At 45.9% G+C, this 18,292-nt stretch overlaps 1 protein-coding gene across 4 annotated transcripts in view; it reads left to right on the top strand.

The window, feature by feature from the left end:
• Positions 1–18,292, top strand: part of svep1 (sushi, von Willebrand factor type A, EGF and pentraxin domain containing 1) — a 144,971-nt gene that overhangs the window by 30,668 nt on the left and 96,011 nt on the right. For all 4 annotated transcript variants that reach the window (XM_064940347.1, XM_064940345.1, XM_064940346.1 and 1 more), the window contains exons 2-3: positions 14,282–14,537; positions 16,454–16,630. In XM_064940347.1, the coding sequence (XP_064796419.1) occupies positions 14,282–14,537; positions 16,454–16,630 (433 nt within the window). The remainder of the gene's footprint in view (positions 1–14,281; positions 14,538–16,453; positions 16,631–18,292) is intronic.

Here is an 18,292-nt window from a genome sequence, read left to right as displayed (position 1 = left end):
ACGGTGAGATGGCCTACAGGGAGGAGGTAGGCACAGGTAAACAACCTCTTCCTAAACATCAGCAAAACAAAGGAGCTGATTGTGGACTTCAGACCATCAGACTGCTGAATAGCCACCATTAGTCAGCTGCCTGCTCCCCCTGTCCCCCCTGTCGCCCCCCCCCCCCACCGACTTCCACTTCCACAGGATGTCACATTTGATTGGAGCACGCTGACTTTTAAATGTCTCGTTTTATGCATCTGATTGGGGCTTTGACATGTTAAATGTCTCATTTCTGTACAACGCTTTGCACCAATGTACTATAGCAGGGTTTAATTTTAGACCGTTGGATAACAGCTTTGAAGCTCTGCATCACAGTTTGGAATTAGATTTGCACACACAAACACACACACACTACACACATGCACGCACACATGCACACATGCGCAGACACACACACACACACACACACACACACACACACACACACACACACACACACACACTACACACACGCACGCCTGCGCAGACACACACACACACGCACGCACGCACGCACGCACGCACGCACGCACACACACACACACACACACACACACACACACACACACACACACACACACACACACACACACACAGAATCACCACAATGTAGTGTGTTAGTCCTTTATTTCGCTCCACTGTCTCTGGTAATTGCGTGAGTGTGTGTCCACTCTCCACCTCTCACTGTTGCTGGCCTGGACAGTTAAACACCTTACTGTATAGTGGTGACGGACAGATCTCTATAAACAGCGCTCCATAGGGATTTGCTCATACAATTAGAATGGGGTTGCTTTTCACTACGTGCCACTGTAGAGTGTCAGACTGACAAGGGTTGAGTCCCAAATGGCAACCTGTTCCTTATTTAATGCACTACACTACTTTTGACTAGAGACCTGTGACACCTTATTTCCTATAGGTCTATCATGCACCACTGGTCAAAAGTAGTGCACTATAGAGGGAATAGGGTCCCTTTCTACGCAGACAATGTCTTTGAGTTGATGGCCGCTTTCTACCTTGTGTCTGTAACTGTCATTGGAACGGAGTTACGCTGAACAGGGTTCCTCTCCTCAGTGAGGGAGTTCGGCTACGCTCTAATTCCTGTGTTTGAGAAGGTAGACGTTGTAATTGAGTTTGGAACGTTTTTAAAATGAGGGCACCACAAATAGGGAGGTAATTAGCAGGATACAGTCAGTGATGTGGCAAACGAGGGGACCAAAAATTATGCTGTGGGTGTGTGTAGGGAGGGCATCAGAGAAACAATGCATGAAGGGAAAGGAATAAGTCCATAAAGAAAACACTGTGCCTCCCTGTCTACATAGAGCGAATGAAGAAACTATAGTTTGAAGGTGAAATAGTTTTAATAGCCCACCTGAACATAACCATTCCCCTGTCTAGGTGTTGAGACAGAGAGAGGAAGCTATCATATCTACTGTAGAAAAACATGTTAGGGGGATTAATAAAGATGGAATGTTATCTTACAGAATAGACGTTGTAAACACTAAAGCTCAACTGAAAGACATAAACACTTATGAGATATTTCTCAATGGTGGCAAAGTTGAGTCTACTAGCATCCGTTAAATGGGTGTAGTGTTTTGATTGGCTCTGGCTTGTTGTTGTTATTCTGGCCACCCGAGCCAAGAACAGATACCATGTCAAAACAAACACTCTCCACTTCCAACTGAGGGGCGGGGAGAGCGGAGAGCAGCTTTCCAAACGGATGCAGTTGGTTTGTATTTTTTTATCCACTCTGGAATGCATGAAAATAAAGATTCTCCATTGGAGAAAGAGGCATAAACAAATGATAGGAAGACTTCTTTTCTGTTTCTCTCCCAGTAGTCCGTCCTCCCTTTTACCTCAGTGACCCCAAGAGATTGTTCTTTCAGGTGTACTGAACAAAACTCCCAGCCTGCATCAGGCAAACATCTTTGTTATAGGGGGGGAGGGGCATATAGATCCTTTTAATTTGATGAAGGTGTTAGAACCTCCCGGTAATATCTTTTCTTGGTCTGGCATCAGTCTTGCATCAGTCTTGCATCAGTCTTGCATCAGTCTTACATCAGTCTTGCATCAGTCCCTTGTAATATCTCAAACAATGTGCCTCACTCAAGTCAATGCAGCATCTGTTCACATTCGATGCAACCACTGCGGTTGCTATTCCCACCTCTACCATTGCTGTTTTAATGACAGTGTGTGTGTGTGTGTGTGTGTGTGTGTGTGTGTGTGTGTGTGTGTGTGTGTGTGTGTGTGTGTGTGTGTGTGTGTGTGTGTGTGTGTGTGTGTGTGTGTGTGTGTGTGGGTGTGGGTGTGTGTGTGAATATCTCCACCAGCAGCTCTGCACATATGGATTACTCTTCTCATCTCTCCACTCTGCTCGCTTGCCAAAGTATGTGAGGCGTTTTGGAATGCAGTTTCCTTACACACATTATTCTCCAGAGTCTTTAGTATCTCTACTATCTGTCTCTCTCTCAATTCGATTTAAGGGCTTTGCTGGCGTGCTTCTACACCTGCATTGCTTGCTGTTTGGGGTTTTAGGCTGGGTTTCTGTACAGCACTTTGTGACATTGGCTGAGGTAACAAAAATAAACGGCTTTTTAAATACATTTGATTGATTGATGGGAAACGTATGTTTACATTGCCAAAGCAAGTGAAATAGATAATAAACAAGAGTGAAATAAACAATAGAACATTTACAGCAAACACGACAAAAAAGTTCCATAAGAATAAAGACGTTCCAAAATGTCACATCATGTCAAATACAATGTTGTAATAATGTGCAAATAGTTAAAGTACAAAGGGAAAATAAATAAACGTAGATATAGGTTGCATTTACAATTTTGTTAGTTCTTCACTGATTGCCCTTTTCTTATGGCAACAGGTCACAAATCGTGCTGCTGTGATTGCACACTGTGGTATTTCACCCAATAGATATGGGAGTTTATCAACATTTGGTTTGTTTTCAAATTCTTTGTAGGTCTGTGTAATCTGAGGGAAATAGGTGTCTCTAATATGGTCGTACATTTGGAGGTGCAGCTCAGTTTCTCCTCATTTTGTGGGCAGTGTGCACATAGCCTGTCTTCTCTTGGGAGCCAGGTCTGCCTATGGCAGCCTCTCTCAATAGCAAGGCTATGCTCCCTGAGTCTGTACATAGTTAAAGATTTCCTTAATTTTGGGTCAGTCACAGTGGTCAGGTATTCTGCCACTGTGTACTTTCTGTTTAGGGCCAAATAGCATTCATCACTTCCTTTCAAGTGGTTGTAGAATTTAATGGCTCTTTTCTGGTTTTTGATAATTGGCGGGTATCAGCCTAATTCCGCTCTGCGTGTATTATTTGGTGTTTTACATTGTACACTTGGGATATTGTAGGAGAATTCTCCATTTTGTGAATTCTTGGTTGGTGTGAGGACCCCAGACCTCACAACCATAAAGGACAATGGATTCTATAGCTGATTCAATTATTTTTAGCCAGATCCTAATTGGTGTGTCAAATGTTATGTTCCTTTTTGTCGCTCAGCTCGTTCACAGCTTTGTGGAAGTTACCTGTGGTGCCGATGTTTAGGCTGAAGTATGTATAGTTTTTTGTGTGCTCTAGGGCAACGGTGTCTAGATGGAATTTGTATTTGTGATCCTGGCAACTGGACCTTTTTTGGAACACCATTATTTTTGACTTACTGAGATTTACTGTCAGGGCCCAGATCTGACAGAATCTGTGTAGAACATCTTGGTTCTGCTGTAGGCCCTCCTTGGTTGGGGACAGAAGCACCAGATCGTCAGCAAACAGTAGACATTTGACATCAGATTCTCGAAGGCTGGGTGCTGCAGACTGTTCTAGCTTCCTCGCCAATTTCTTGATATATATGTTGAAAAGGGTGGCGCTTAAGCTGCATCCCTGTCTCACCCTAAAGCCCTGTGGAAAGAAATGTGTGTATTTTGCCAATTTTGAAGGCACACATTTTGTTTGTGTACATGGATTTTATAATGGAGTATGTTTTTCCCCCAACACCACTTTCCATCAATTTGTATAGCAGATCCTCATGCCAAATTGAGTCAAAATATTTTTGGAAATCAACAAAGCATGAGAAGAGTTTGCCTTTGTTTTGGTTTGTTTGTTTGTCAATTAGGGTTTGCAGGGGGAATACGTGGTCTGTCGTAAGGTAATTTGGTAAAAAGCCAATTTGACATTTGCTCAGTACAATGTTTTCCCAGGGTTGCTGTTGACGCATATCCCATGGTAGTTATTGGGGTCAAGTGGATTGGGGTGATCAGTCCTTGGTTCCAAATATTGGGGAAGATGACAGAGCTAAGGATGACGTTAAAGAGTTTAAGTATAGCCATTTGGAATTTGTGATCTGTATATTTGATCATTTCATTGAGGATACCATCAACAGCACATGCCTTTTTAGGATGGAGGGTTTGTATTTTTTTCCTGTAGTTCATTCAATGTGGAGAATCCAGTGGGTTCTGGTTGTCTGTAATAGTTGATTCTAAGATTTGTATTGACCATATATATGTTCTTTGTTTTAGGGCCAAAAATATTGGAGAAGTGGTTTACCCATACATCTCCGTTTTGGATAGATAACTTTTCGTATTGTTGTTTTGTGTAATGTTTGCTAATTTTCCCAGAAGTGGTTAGAGTCTATGGCTTCTTCAATAACATTGAGCTGTTTTCTGATGTACTGTTCCTTCTTTAGTGTATTTCTGTATTGTTTTAGTGATTCACCGTAGTGAAGGCGTAGGCTCAGGTTTTCTGGGTTGAATAGGTTTCTTAGGTTTTTGCATTCTTCAACAAACCATTATGTCATTGTTATTCATTTTGTCCGGTTTTCTTTTAGAAATGTTTTGATTTGATAGGGAAGCTGAGAGGTCAAATATTCTGTTTAAATTTTCTACTGCCAAGTTACACCTTCACTATTACAGTGGAACATTTATCCAATGTTGTCTGAAAGGGATTGCATTTGTTGTTGGCTAATTGTTTTTTGGTAGGTTTCCACACTACTGTCCTTCCATCTATAGCATTTCTTAATATTATTCAGTTCTGTTGGCTTTGATGCCTCATGATTGAATATCGCTCTGTTCAAGATATCACGTTTACATCTAGACACATGAAAAATAGGAAGTATATGGAGGGTTCGGGGCAACAGAAGATGAACAGCGGAGGGGTTAATGATTTTGGAGCATAGGGGAAAGTTCTCGGCTTACAGGGGGTGTAGCCGCGGGGCTAAAGTGGCGTGCCAGCGCATCTCGCTTAACCGGATAGCGGTCGGTGTTGCTGAAGCAAAGTGGCACCGGCCTTACTGAACACCTCCCGGAGGTCCTAGTACTCTGCAAGAATGGCAGAGAGGTTCAGGGCAATTTCCAAGCCCCCAGGAAGATGTCCCGGGGCAGGCAGAGCCGATTTTACGTAATGACAGAATGGGTCCCAGCCCACGATGGCACCAGTAGACCAGTCAATCGAGGGATTGTGTCGCTGGAGCCAAGAGAATACCAATACCACAGTAACCTGTGGAGACTCAATTAGCAGGAATTGGATCATCTCACTGTGGTTCCCCGACACTCGTAGGTTGATGGGGGTGGTATGGTGTGTGACCCGGCCTATAGAGCACCCATCCAGCGCTCTAACATTCATGGGAATGGTTGGAGTGTGTCAGGTGTTTGTCCAGCTTGGACACCAGGGCAACGTCCATAAGACGGCCCCCTGAGTCAATGAGTATCTGGAGAGACTTGGACTGGTCACCCCACAGCAGGGTGGCATGGAGAGGGGGGCGAGTAGGGGGAGAAGCAAAATTGTCCTTAAGACCCACCAGTGTACTCATTCCTACCAATGAGCTAGGTCTCTTGAAAGGACAGGTACTGTAGACACATAATGACCGGCAGTACCACAATACAGACAACTCCGGGTGTTAAGTCTGTGTACGTGTTCGGCTGGAGACAGCCTAGTCCTGCCGAGCTGCATCAGCTCGGTAAGAGGTAAATGGCAGACTTTGGAGGCTCTTGGAGGAACTCGGGTAAACTCAGATCCTCTCGGGGGCGTAGACGCCGGGGACTTCAGGAGTTCATCAGATGCAAGGTGGGATCCTTGAGTGAGCGATTGGGACCGCAATCAGACCACTTCTCCCTCCTACATTCCCATAGCTGTCCATTGATCCGGATAGTCAAAGCGATGAGTGAGTAGAGATCCGTCGGTAGTTCCCTGCCTGCAAGCAGGTCCATTACTTCCTCCGATAATCCGTGCAGGAACGTGTTGAACAGCACTTGTGGGTTCCAGGCACCCTCCGCTGCTAGCGTGCGGAAATCCACCACATAGCCTGCCACACTGAGGGAGTCCTGTCAAAGCTGGAGTAACTTCTAGGCAGCCTCTCTCCCGGACACCGGAGCCTCGAAAACGTTTCTCACCTCCGCCACGAATACCTCCAGACTGAGGCATACGGTGGATTGTTGCTCCCACACCGTTGTGGCACAGGCGAGTGCCCTCAACGTAATAATGTACGCTATCCTTGAGTGGTCCAAGGGGAACGAAGAAGGCTGCAGCTCGAAAACGAGGGAGCACTGGGAGAGAAAGGCCCGGCAGGTTCGGGAATTTCCATCGTAGCACTCCAGGGGAGGTAAGCGGGGTTCCTGGGAAACCGGGGTGATGGCGCTGCTACCAGCCGGGTTACTGAGGGCCTGGGAGGTTACCATTGTGGTAGGCTGCCTGGTAGGCCACCCACGGAATTGCTCCCACAATGCGTCCAATTCTAGGTCGTGACGTTCGGCCACGTCCTGGAACCCTTCCATCAGGCCGCAAAGCAAATACTCGTGCCTATCAATGGTGACTCCTTGGGAGGAGAAGGCGTTGCGGAGCTGGTCCAAGTCTGCTGGGTCAGTCATGGCCAATTCGTACTATCACGTTTCAGGTAAGACCCAAATGCAGACTGTGTTGAAGTAACAATGTTTATTAAAGCAACAGGGGCAGGTAAACGACAGGTCAAGGCAGGCAGGGGTCGATAATCCAGAGTAGTGGGACAAAGGTTCAGGATGGCAGGCAGGCTCAGGGTCAGGTCAGGCAGAGGTCGGTAATCCAGGGTAGGGATAAAGGTGCAGGCCAGGGCCAGGCAGAGTGGTCAGATAGGGGGCTCAAAGTCAGGACAGGCAAGGGTCAAAACCAGGAGGGTGAGAAAAAGAGAGACTGGGGAAAAGCAGGAGCTGAGACAAAACGCTGGTTGACGTGACAAACAAGGCGAACTGGCCCAGACAAACAGAGAACACAAGTATAAGTACCCAGGGGATAATGGGGAAGATGGATGACACCTGGAGGGGGGTGGAGACAAGCAAAAGGACAGGTGATACAGATCAGGGCGTGATTTTGCTGTGATCTGATAGGGGTGTCAGTGGGCGTGAATACTCTGAGAGACTCTGGGTTGAGGTCAGTGATAAAATATGCTACAGTATTACTGCCAAGAGATGAGCTATAGGTGTACCTACCATAGGAACATAGGAGTCCCCTCTAAGTATGACTATGTGCATACCCAGCGTGCAACAAAGCTGCAGGAGTTGTGACCAGTTTTTGTTGGTTATGTTGCCATAGTTGTGTCTAGGGGGGCATATGGGGGAGGGAATGCTGTCACCTCCAGGTAGGTGTTTGTCCCCCTGTGTGCGAAAGGTGTCAGGTGTTTGTCCAGTTCTGGTATTTAGGTCGCCAGAGACATTTCCCTGGGCCCGGAAATGATTGATTTCCCCCTCCAGGATGAAGAAGCTGTCTTCAAAGTATGGGGATTCTAGTGGGGGGATATTTTTCTCTGTTAAGATCATTACCTTTTGAATTTCTAGCCAAATGTAAAATGTTCCTGTTTTGATCAATTTAACAGAGTGAGTTAAGGCTGCTCTATACCAAATTAGCATACCCCCTTAGTCCCTTCCCTGCTTCACACCTGGTAGTTTGATGGATGGGACTACCTGCTCTCTGTAACCTAGAGGGCAATCAGTGGGTCCGTCTCCTCTATACCATGTTTCTTGTAGGATGACAATGTCTCTATTTTTTATTTCTTTGGTGAAGTCAGGGTTCCTGCTCTTTGGGCCAAAGGCAGATGACCTCAGGCCTTGGATATTCCAGGGTGAGATAGTGAAGGCCTTGTGTTCCATGAAGTGTCCAATGTTGTTAGTCGTGTGGTTTGGCCTCAGACCAGGAAGTGTGAGCAGAGCCTGCTGAGCATCTGGTACATGCCATTGGCTTGGGCTAGTTTAAGAGTTCCCAAGTCTAGAACAGACTATGGGAGGCAGACAGTCATGACCACGTGGAACTCTATTCCAGATCAGGTAACTAATGCAAGCAGTAGAATCAGATTTGAAAGAACAGGTAAAAATACACCTTATGGAACAACAGGGACTGTAAGTGTGAGCAGAGCCTGCTGAGCAGCTGGTACTCCCCTCTCTCTCTCCCCCCTCTTCACTCTCGCTCTTCCCTTCTCTCTTTCTCACTCTGAAGCTTTGACAGAAATCTAGCCAAATACATTTAAACTAAGTTTTTCACAATTCCTGACATTTAATCCAAGTAAAAATTCTCTGTTTTAGGTCAGTTAAGATCACCACTTTATTTTAAAAATGTAAAATGTCAGAATAATAGTAGAGAGAATGATTTATTTCAGCTTTTATTTATTTCATCACATTCCCAATGGGTCAGAAATTTACATACACTCAATTAGTATTTGGTAGCATTGCCTTTAAATTGTTTAACTTGGGTCAAACGTTTCGGGTAGCCTTCCACAAGCTTCCCACAATAAGTTGGGTGAATTTTGGCCCATTCCTCCTGACAGAGCTGGTGTAACTGAATCAGGATTGTAGGCGTCCTTGCTCGCACACGCTTTTTCAGTTCTGCCCACAAATTTTCTATAGGATTGAGGTCAGGGCTTTGTGATGGCCACTCCAATACCTTGACTTTGTTGTCCTTAAGCCATTTTGCCACAACTTTGGAAGTGAGCTTGGGGTCATTGTCCATTTGTAAGACCCATTTTGCGACCAAGCTTTAACTTCCTGACTGATGTCTTGAGTTGTTGCTTCAATATATCCACATAATTGTCCTACCTCATGATGCTATCTATTTTGTGAAGTGCACCAGTCCCTAAAGGACAGCAAAGCACCCCCACAACATGATGTTGCCACCCCCGTGCTTCACGGTTGGGATGGTGTTCTTCGGCTTGGAAGCCTCCCCCTTTTCCTCCAAACATAACGATGGTCATTATGACCAAACAGTACTATTTTTGTTTCATCAGACCAGAGAACATTTCTCCAAAAAGTATGATCTTTGTCCCCATGTGCAGTTGCAAACCGTAGTCTGGCGTTTTTAGGTAGGGCGGTTCTGGAGCAATGGCTTCTTCCTTCCTGATTGGCCTTTCAGGTTATATCAATATAGGACCCGTTTTACTGTGGATATAGACACTGTTGTACCTGTTTCGTCCAGCATTTTCACAAGGTCCTTTGCTGTAGATCTGGGATTGATTTGCACTTTTTGCACCAAAGCATGTTCATCTGTAGGTGACAGAATGCGTCTCCTTCCTGAGCGGTATGATGAATGTGGTACCTTCAGGCGTTTGGAAATTGCTCCCAAGGATGAACCAGACTTATGGAGGTCTCCAATTTATTTTCTGAGGTCTTGGCTGATTTATTTAGATTACCCAATGATGTCAAGCAAAGAGGCACTGAGTTTGAAGGTAGTCCTTGAAATACATCCACAGGTACACCTCCTATTAACTCAAATGATGTCAATTAGCCTATCAGAAGCTTCTAAAGCCATGTCATCATTTTCTGGAATTTTCCAAGCTATTTAAAGGCACAGTCAACTTAGTGTATGTAAACTTCCGACCCACTGGAATTGAAATACAGTGAATTATAAGTGAAATAATCTGTCTGTAAACAATTGTTGGAAAAATGACTTGTGTCATGCACAAAGTATATGTCCTAACTGACTTGCCAAAACTAGTTTGTTAACAAGACATTTGTGGAGAGGTTGAAAAACAAGTTTTAATGACTCCAACCTAAGTGTATGTAAACTTCCGACTTCAACTGTACACTATCCTATTGCTGCTGCTTTCTATCTTTCTTGGATGGATGTATCTCACAGTAGGACTTACTTGGATGGATGTATCTCACAGTAGGACTTACTTGGATGGATGTATCTCACAGTAGGACTTTCTTGGATGGATGTATCTCACAGTAGGACTTTCTTGGATGGATGTATCTCACAGTTGGACTTTCTTGGATGGATGTATCTCACAGTAGGACTTTCTTGGATGGATGTATCTCACAGTAGGACTTTCTTGGATGAATGTATCTCACAGTAGGACTTTCTTGGATGGATGTATCTCACAGTAGGACTTTCTTGGATGGATGTATCTCACAGTCGGACTTTCTTGGATGGATGTATCTCACAGTAGGACTTTCTTGGATGGATGTATCTCACAGTAGGACTTTCTTGGATGGATGTATCTCACAGTAGGACTTTCTTGGATGGATGTATCTCACAGTCGGACTTTCTTGGATGGATGTATCTCACAGTAGGACTTTCTTGGATGAATGTATCTCACAGTAGGACTTTCTTGGATGAATGTATCTCACAGTAGGACTTTCTTGGATGGATGTATCTCACAGTAGGCCTGAGGAAATGCATGAGATGTACTCTGTACAGTATCAAAAGGTTCCAACCGCACATAGGTTCACTCAAAGCCCATAGTGTTGGTTGAGTACTATTATCTACACCCACACACACACACACACCCACCCACACCCACCCACCCACACACACACACACACACACACACACACACACACACACACACACACACACACACACACACACACACACACACACACACACACACACACACACACACACACACCAAGGCGTCATGCTAAAAGGAGTGTTTCGCTTGCGAGCTGCCAAATCCTACAATTAGTGAGGCCCACAACTGTTTTATATGCAGGTTGATGTTTATTGTCACAAGTCGTGTCCTGGAGGCAGAACTGAGCGATTTCCCCTTAGATAGGCCAGCTGCAAAGTCAAAATTGGCTATATTGTAAATATCTATGAAAACAATTAATTTAAGGTTAGGGTTAGGCATTAGGGTTAAGGTCAGATTTGATGACTTTGTGGCTGTGCCAGCGAGTGACCACTCTGCAGAGCTGCCTTTAGAACAAGATTCATGACGAAAAACTAGTGATAGAAGAACAGGTGTGTGTGGGTACATGCTTCCTTGCATGTGTGTGTAGCAGTGTGTGTGTGTGTGTGTGTGTGTAGCTATATATAGGATTGATACATACACACACAAAACTAAGTGCATGCTCTTCAACCGATTGCTGCCCGCATCCTCCCGCCCGACTAGCATCACTAATCTGGACGGTTCTGACTTAGAATATGTGGACAACTACAAATACCTAGGTGTCTGGTTAGACTAAACTCTCCTTCCAGACTCACATTAAGCATCACCATTCCAAAATTCCTATTTCGCAACAAAGCCTCCTTTACTCATGCCGCCAAACATACCCTCATAAAACTGACCGTCCTACCGATCCTTGACTTTGGCAATGTCATTTACAAAATAGCCCCCAACCCTTTACTCAGCAAACTGGATGTAGTCTATCACAGTGCCAGCGGTTTTGTCACCAAAGCCTCATATACTACCCACCACTGCAACCTGTCTGCTCTCGTTGGCTGGCCCTCACTATATAAGTATTTGCTAGGTAAAGCCCCGCCTTATCTCAGCTCACTGGTCACCATAGCAACACCCACCCATAGCACGCGCTCCAGCAGGTATACTGCACTGGTCATCCCCAAGGCCAACACTTCCTTTGGCTGCCTTTCCTTCCAGTTCTCTGCTGCCAATGACTGGAACAAATTGCAAAAATCTCTGAAGCTGGAGTCTTATATCTCCCTCTCTAACTTCACCTTCTTGCTCTTTTGCACCCCAGTATCTCTACTTGCACATCATCATCTGCACATCTATCACTCCACTATTAATGCTAAATTGTAATCATTTTAGCCTCTAGGGCCTATTCATTGCCTACCTCCCTACTCTTCTACATTTGCACACACTGTACACACTGTCTATTTTTATTTTTTTGTGTGTTATTGACTGTACGTTTGTTTATGTGTAACTCTGTGTTGTTGTTTTGTCGCACTGCTTTGCTTTATCTTGGCCAGGTCGCAGTTGTAAATGAGAACTTGTTTTCAACTGGCCTACCTGGTTAAATAAAGGTGAAATAAAATGTACAAAAATAAACACACAGCTGTGTCACCCCCCTGCTCACCACCAGCCACAAGCCATCATCTCACACCCCAACACAAACTCTTGCAACCCCACAGAACTTTGAGCACCCCATAAAATACCCTAAAACACCCCAAAACACACACTTCTCTCTCAGTCACCTCTCTCTCTCCTCTACTCCACCCCATCCTGGGCACAGGCCACAATGACATCACTGTGGTTTGGTGACAGCAGACAGTTTAGGTCCAAGGGAGAACCAGGGAGGGAGAACCAGGGAGGGAGAATCAGCGAGGCCCCTCACCGTAACAAATCAGCCCGCCTGGGTGCACTGACAGCTGGGAGCGAGCGGCAGAGAGGCCTGGAAGGCTGCGATGAGAACCAGGGTGCCTCTCTGTTGACTTTGAAGAGAGGATCAGAGAAGCCAGGCTTTTCCTCCCTCCCCTTCTCTGTCCTCCATCTCTCCATCCTTCCTTCCCTCGCTTCACGGCCTCTGTAATTACTTTACCCCGCCGGAGATGCTTGAAGTGCAGCCAATTAGACAATAAAGAACAGAACACCAGCTTCCTATTCCTTTCTTTTTTTTTTCTCTCTCTCTCTCTCTCTCTCTCTCTCTCTCTCTCTCTCTCTCTCTCTCTCTCACTCTCTATTCTCTCCTCTCTCTCTCTCTCTCTCTCTCTCTCTCTCCTCTATCTCTCTTTTCTCTCTCTCGCTCTCTCCCTCCCACTCTCTCTCTCTCTCTCTCTACGTCTATCTACTTCTCTCCTTGGTCACGCCCTTACAACCATGTCTCCAATCCTCTCACGTTCTCCATTATCTTTCCCTCACTCTCTGTCACACTCTCTCCATGATCTCTCCCTCACTCTCTGTCACACTCTCTCCATGATCTCTGTTTATTTTATTGAACTACCCTTTGTGTCAACATCTCTCCATTAATGTCTCACACTCACGTCATCTTGTTTTCACTCCCCCAGCTTCTTCATAGTCCTTGTTTTCCCCTTTTCCGCACATCCATACCATTTAAATTAATTTCATTCCAAATAAACACACCAACTGTAGCAGGCCTGGCTTGCTGTGTTATGTACAGTACAGTAGAGCAACGCTGACCAGCAGAGGAGATGTCTCTCACACTCTTTCTCTCTCCAGGATTTAACTTCTGGGCAGTGGAAATAATGTTTCTCTGTGTCTTTAATGGCCTGCCTAATTGTACAGGGATTGGTTTGCAAACTCCAGCTAAACTTAGTGCATGCAAACCAGACCATGTGTCTGAGGGAAAGGGAAAGGGGGATACCTAGTCAGTTGTACAACTGAATGCATTCTACTGGAATGTGTCTTCCGCATTTAGCCCAACCCCTCGGAATCAGAGAGGCAGTCCTGTCCTGGGTTCAAATACTATTTGAAATCATTAAAATACTTGGTTTGCTTTAACCTGCCTAGAAAAGCCAGATGGGCAGCGTTTACACTTTTGGGACTATTCTATTGGTCCCATTTCTCCAGGCAAGCGCCATCAAACACAGCTAATGTACTTGAAATAATTTCGAATGGTGTTTGAACCCATGTGTGTGTCTGCAGCAGCTCCACTCTGCTATAACAGGGTTGCTCTAATGTTCTAGTGGTTAGCTGGCTGCTGCTGTAAAGGCTGAATGCATTTGCTATAGACATGGTTACTGTATTCACTTCACTCTGTGCAGTACCTGATGATGATCCAACAACATCCACCATCCATTCACACCTGTATGGACCTGTATACACCTTCATTCTTCAAATCCTCTCATTCTACCACAGCAAATCCACCATCCGTTCACACCTGTATTCATTCTTCAAAACCTCTCATTCAACAACAGCAAATCCACCATCCATTCACACCTGAATTCATTCTTCCAATCCTCTCATTCCACCATAGCAAATCCACCATCCATTCACACCTGTATTCATTCTTTAAATCTTCTCATTCTTCCACAGCGAATACACCATCCATTCCTGTACAAACTCTACCAATTTCTTCGTTTTCTAATCTTCTCATTCTCCCACAGCAAATCCTGCGTCACTCGCGGGCCAACGCCACCAAGGTGATCTTCCTGATAACGGACGGCTACTCCAACGGGGGCGACCCTCGCCCGGTGGCGGCCGCTCTGAGGGCGCAGGGGGTGGAGATCTACACCCTGGGGATCTGGCAGGGGAACATCAGAGAGTTACATGACATGGCCTCACACCCTAAGGACCAGCACTGCTACCTAGTACACAACTTTGCAGAGTTCGAGGCCCTGGCTCGCCGGGCACTGCATGAAGGTGAGGCGGATGGGGCACTTGAATAGCCTGGGTACCGGTCTGTTCGTGCTATCTTTTCACTCCTTGTCATTCCTTGTCATGACAAACAGGGAATGATAGCACAAACGGACTGGTACCCAGGCTAGCACAAGGAAATATTGAGTGGGATATACTTCTCTTAACTAAGGTCTCAGCAGCTCCATGTGACTAACCCACTGGGCAAAAACTGGTTGAATGAACGTTGTTACCACGTCATTTCAACAAAAGCAACAACAAAAAATCAATGTGATGGCGTTGAATCAACGTGGAAAACAGATCGGAATAGCAAAAAGTAATCAACTAAAGGGAATTTCGTCTTTTAACCTGACAACTCAACTAAATGTAAATAAAAACTCATGTTAAACTGACGTCTGCGCCCAGTGGGAATTTCAGCGGAATTCCATCCACATCGTGCGCACAGTTTGCCCTGTATGTCTCGTGTATCTAGCCACATAACACCATCAAAAAGGAGGTAAAATACCTTCTCCATTCCCACAGTCCATGTGAGGGAGCAGAACCCAGAAATAGTAGTGGAGTCATCGTTTCTCAGACATCAGTTGCATCGGACCATAAAACAACAACATGCAAGAGCCGAACCGTGAATAGTGTTCCATTTAGGACTCTAGACAGTGGTAAATCACTTCTGTCAGACTGAGAGAGGGATAAGGTTGTCAGAGTGTGAGCCAAGGCAGCCAGTGCATGTTATCAGGTCTCCCTGCCGTGTGTCTCTGTTTTACTGACTCTCCCTCTCCAAGTCTGCCCCCTGGCTCTGCCAACCCCAACCCAAACACCAGTTCCTCAGCCCTATAGCCCCAGCTCCAGCCATATCTCCAGACCCAGCTTCAGCCATATCTTCAGCCCCAGTTTCAGCCATATCTTCAGCCCCAGCTTCAGCCATATCTTCAGCCCCAGTTTCAGCCATATCTTCAGCCCCAGCTTCAGCCATATCTTCAGCCCCAGCTTCAGCCATATCTTCAGCCCCAGCTTCAGCCATATCTTCAGCCCCAGTTTCAGCCATATCTTCAGCCCCAGTTTCAGCCATATCTTCAGCCCCAGCTTCAGCCATATCTTCAGCCCCAGTTTCAGCCATATCTTCAGCCCCAGTTTCAGCCATATCTTCAGCCCCAGCTCCAGTTTCAGCCATATCTTCAGCCCCAGTTTCAGCCATATCTTCAGCCCCAGCTCCAGTTTCAGCCATATCTTCAGCCCCAGCTCCAGTTTCAGCCATATTTTCAGCCCCAGTCCCAGTCTCAGCCATAGTTTCCCCTCCAGCCCTATACCATTGATTCCATTGCACGAGGCAAGCTCAATTAAGTGTAGCTGAAACATTTGAACCCAGGTCTTTATCTCCTGCCGACCCCAAACACTTGACCGAACACAATCCTCAAACATCTGGCCCACAATGCACTTTGTTTGGTTCCTACTTCTCAGGAAGAACAATCACTCGGCCAATCCTGCTTTTTTTGTTATTATTTATGAGTGAGGCAGATACGTTTATCCAGCCCTGGCTTAGCGCAGCCTACATAACATTTTTACTATTACGCAATACAGATGTTTATACAGTATTAGGCCAATTTACAGTAATCTACAGGATTGGAATTGACTCCATAGTTTTCAATGACTCAGAAAACAGTTTTCTCCCACCAGTGCTGACCCAACCAATTGGTTACCTTCTAATATCACAAATTGTATAGAAAAGACGAACACATGCTCGTTGACTAAAATCCCTTTTGTCCCTCTCTGACTCCCAAATTTTTCCTTCATCATAAGAACTATAAGATGCGTAAGAGGAACGGAACTGCAATCTCGTAAAATTGAAAAGGAAAAGATAATAAGGTTTATGAAAGAAAAACGTTGCTAATATCCTCTGGTGACCTTTGACCTTTGTCTCCACTCAGACCTGCCGACAGGAAGCTACATCCAGGAAGACCTATCCCGCTGCTCGTCCCTGTGCGAGGCCGGAGCGGACTGCTGTGACATCATGGCCAGCTGCAAGTGTGGCACCCACACGGGCCAGTACGACTGCATCTGTGAGAAGGGCCACTACGGCAAGGGGCTGCAGTACGAATGCACAGGTAGGAAGATACAGACACAGGGGAATGGGCCCAGGAAGGATAGCCATGTTGACTCTGTTCTTGTTGCCTCTTGAATGAATAAGTAAGCATAAAACACACTTTAAACCATAGTCTTCTACTATGCATCTAATGGCATAATTTGAGTCCACACACCACACGTTCTGAGTGCAGTGGTTTCAAGAACCTTTGTTAGTAAGGACATCACCCGGTAATTTGGAGAGTGACATCATCGTGCTGGTTTGAGACAGGGTGGTGAAGCTTATTACGTGATGTCAGAGAGTTTCAGCCTGGGCTAGTTCACTTGTGAAAACAGACCACTTGGCCCCAGGATGCCTGTGAGCTCACAGTGAGTGAAAGTCAAATAGTCCAAATGTTATTCATTCACTAAGGAGGCCGTGTAGGCAGTCTGTACTGAGATCCTGATCTAGAAATACAGGATTTCCCCAAGGTGTATGAGCTGACCCTGGGCTGTGTGTTTTGTTTGTGTGTGTGTGTGTGTGTGTGTGTGTGTGTGTGTGTGTGTGTGTGTGTGTGTGTGTGTGTGTGTGTGTGTGTGTGTGTGTGTGTGTGTGTGTGTGTGTGTGTGTGTGTGTGTGTGTGTGTGCGCGTGTGTGTTGACCCTAGACCTATCAGTGTGTAGAGAAGCCTGGCAGGGGTCTCACTCTCTCTCTCTTGGTCTCTCTCTCATTCTCCTTTCTCTCTCTCCACCCCCTTCTCTCTCTACCCCCTCTCTCTTGGTCTCTCTCTCATTCTCCTTTCTCTCTCTCTCTCTCTCTCTCTCTCCACCCCACTTCTCTCTTCCCCCCCTCTCTCTCTTGTTCTCTCTCGCATTCTCCTTTCTCTCTCTCTCTCCACCCAATCTCTCTCCACCCTCTCTCTCTCACCCTCCCCCACTCCCTCTCTCTCTCTCTCTCCCCCCCTCTCTCTCACCCTCACCCCCCTCTCTCTCTCTCTCTCTCTCTCTCACACACCCCCCTCTCTCTCCTACCCCCTCTCTCTCTCTCTCTCCCTCACCCCTCCCCCTCTGTCTCACCCCCTCTGTCCCCCCCCCCTCTCTCTCTCCCACCCCCCTCTCTCTCTCTCCCCCTCTCTCTCTCTCCACCCTCTCTGTCTCTCTCCCTCCCTCTCTGTGTCTCTGCCCCCATCCTCAGCTGAGCATACACACACGTTGCATGTACATTGCTTCCAGCTTAACACATTCTAACCTCTTTCATTCTCTCCTGTGTAAGCATGTCTGATCTTTTCAGAATCTGTATTAGATGTAGGAGAACATTAGCAGACATTACAAAGACATTTGTTGAAAGACAGTCTAGTCTGAGGCAGCCCAACAACACGCCTGGGCCGACGATTTAATCAACTGGCTCCTCGGTGATCAACACAGTTAGTAAGCTCTGTCATTGTTGGAGAGTTAGGAGGCTGCAGAACGAAAAACAAACAACGGGCCCACACGATGACTGACAGCTGTATTAACCATCAGCATTGTTGGATAGCGATCACCCGTAACCCAGAGGGGCGGGAGGGAAGGCGCCAGTAGCAAATCAGATGATTATCCCGTTTTCTAATTGGAGCGAAACTAGCCAACAATCTCTTCTTTACAGAAGTAAATGGGTAACAATCAAGGCTGTTTTCTCTCTGGATTGCAGGGACCATTTTGTGCACATT

The sequence above is a fragment of the Oncorhynchus masou genome, chromosome 27 (assembly GCF_036934945.1).
Source record: "Oncorhynchus masou masou isolate Uvic2021 chromosome 27, UVic_Omas_1.1, whole genome shotgun sequence".
NCBI classification, from domain to species: Eukaryota; Metazoa; Chordata; class Actinopteri; order Salmoniformes; family Salmonidae; genus Oncorhynchus; species Oncorhynchus masou.
The sequence above is the reverse complement of the archived record's forward strand: the minus strand, read 5'-3'. Positions and strand labels throughout refer to the sequence as shown.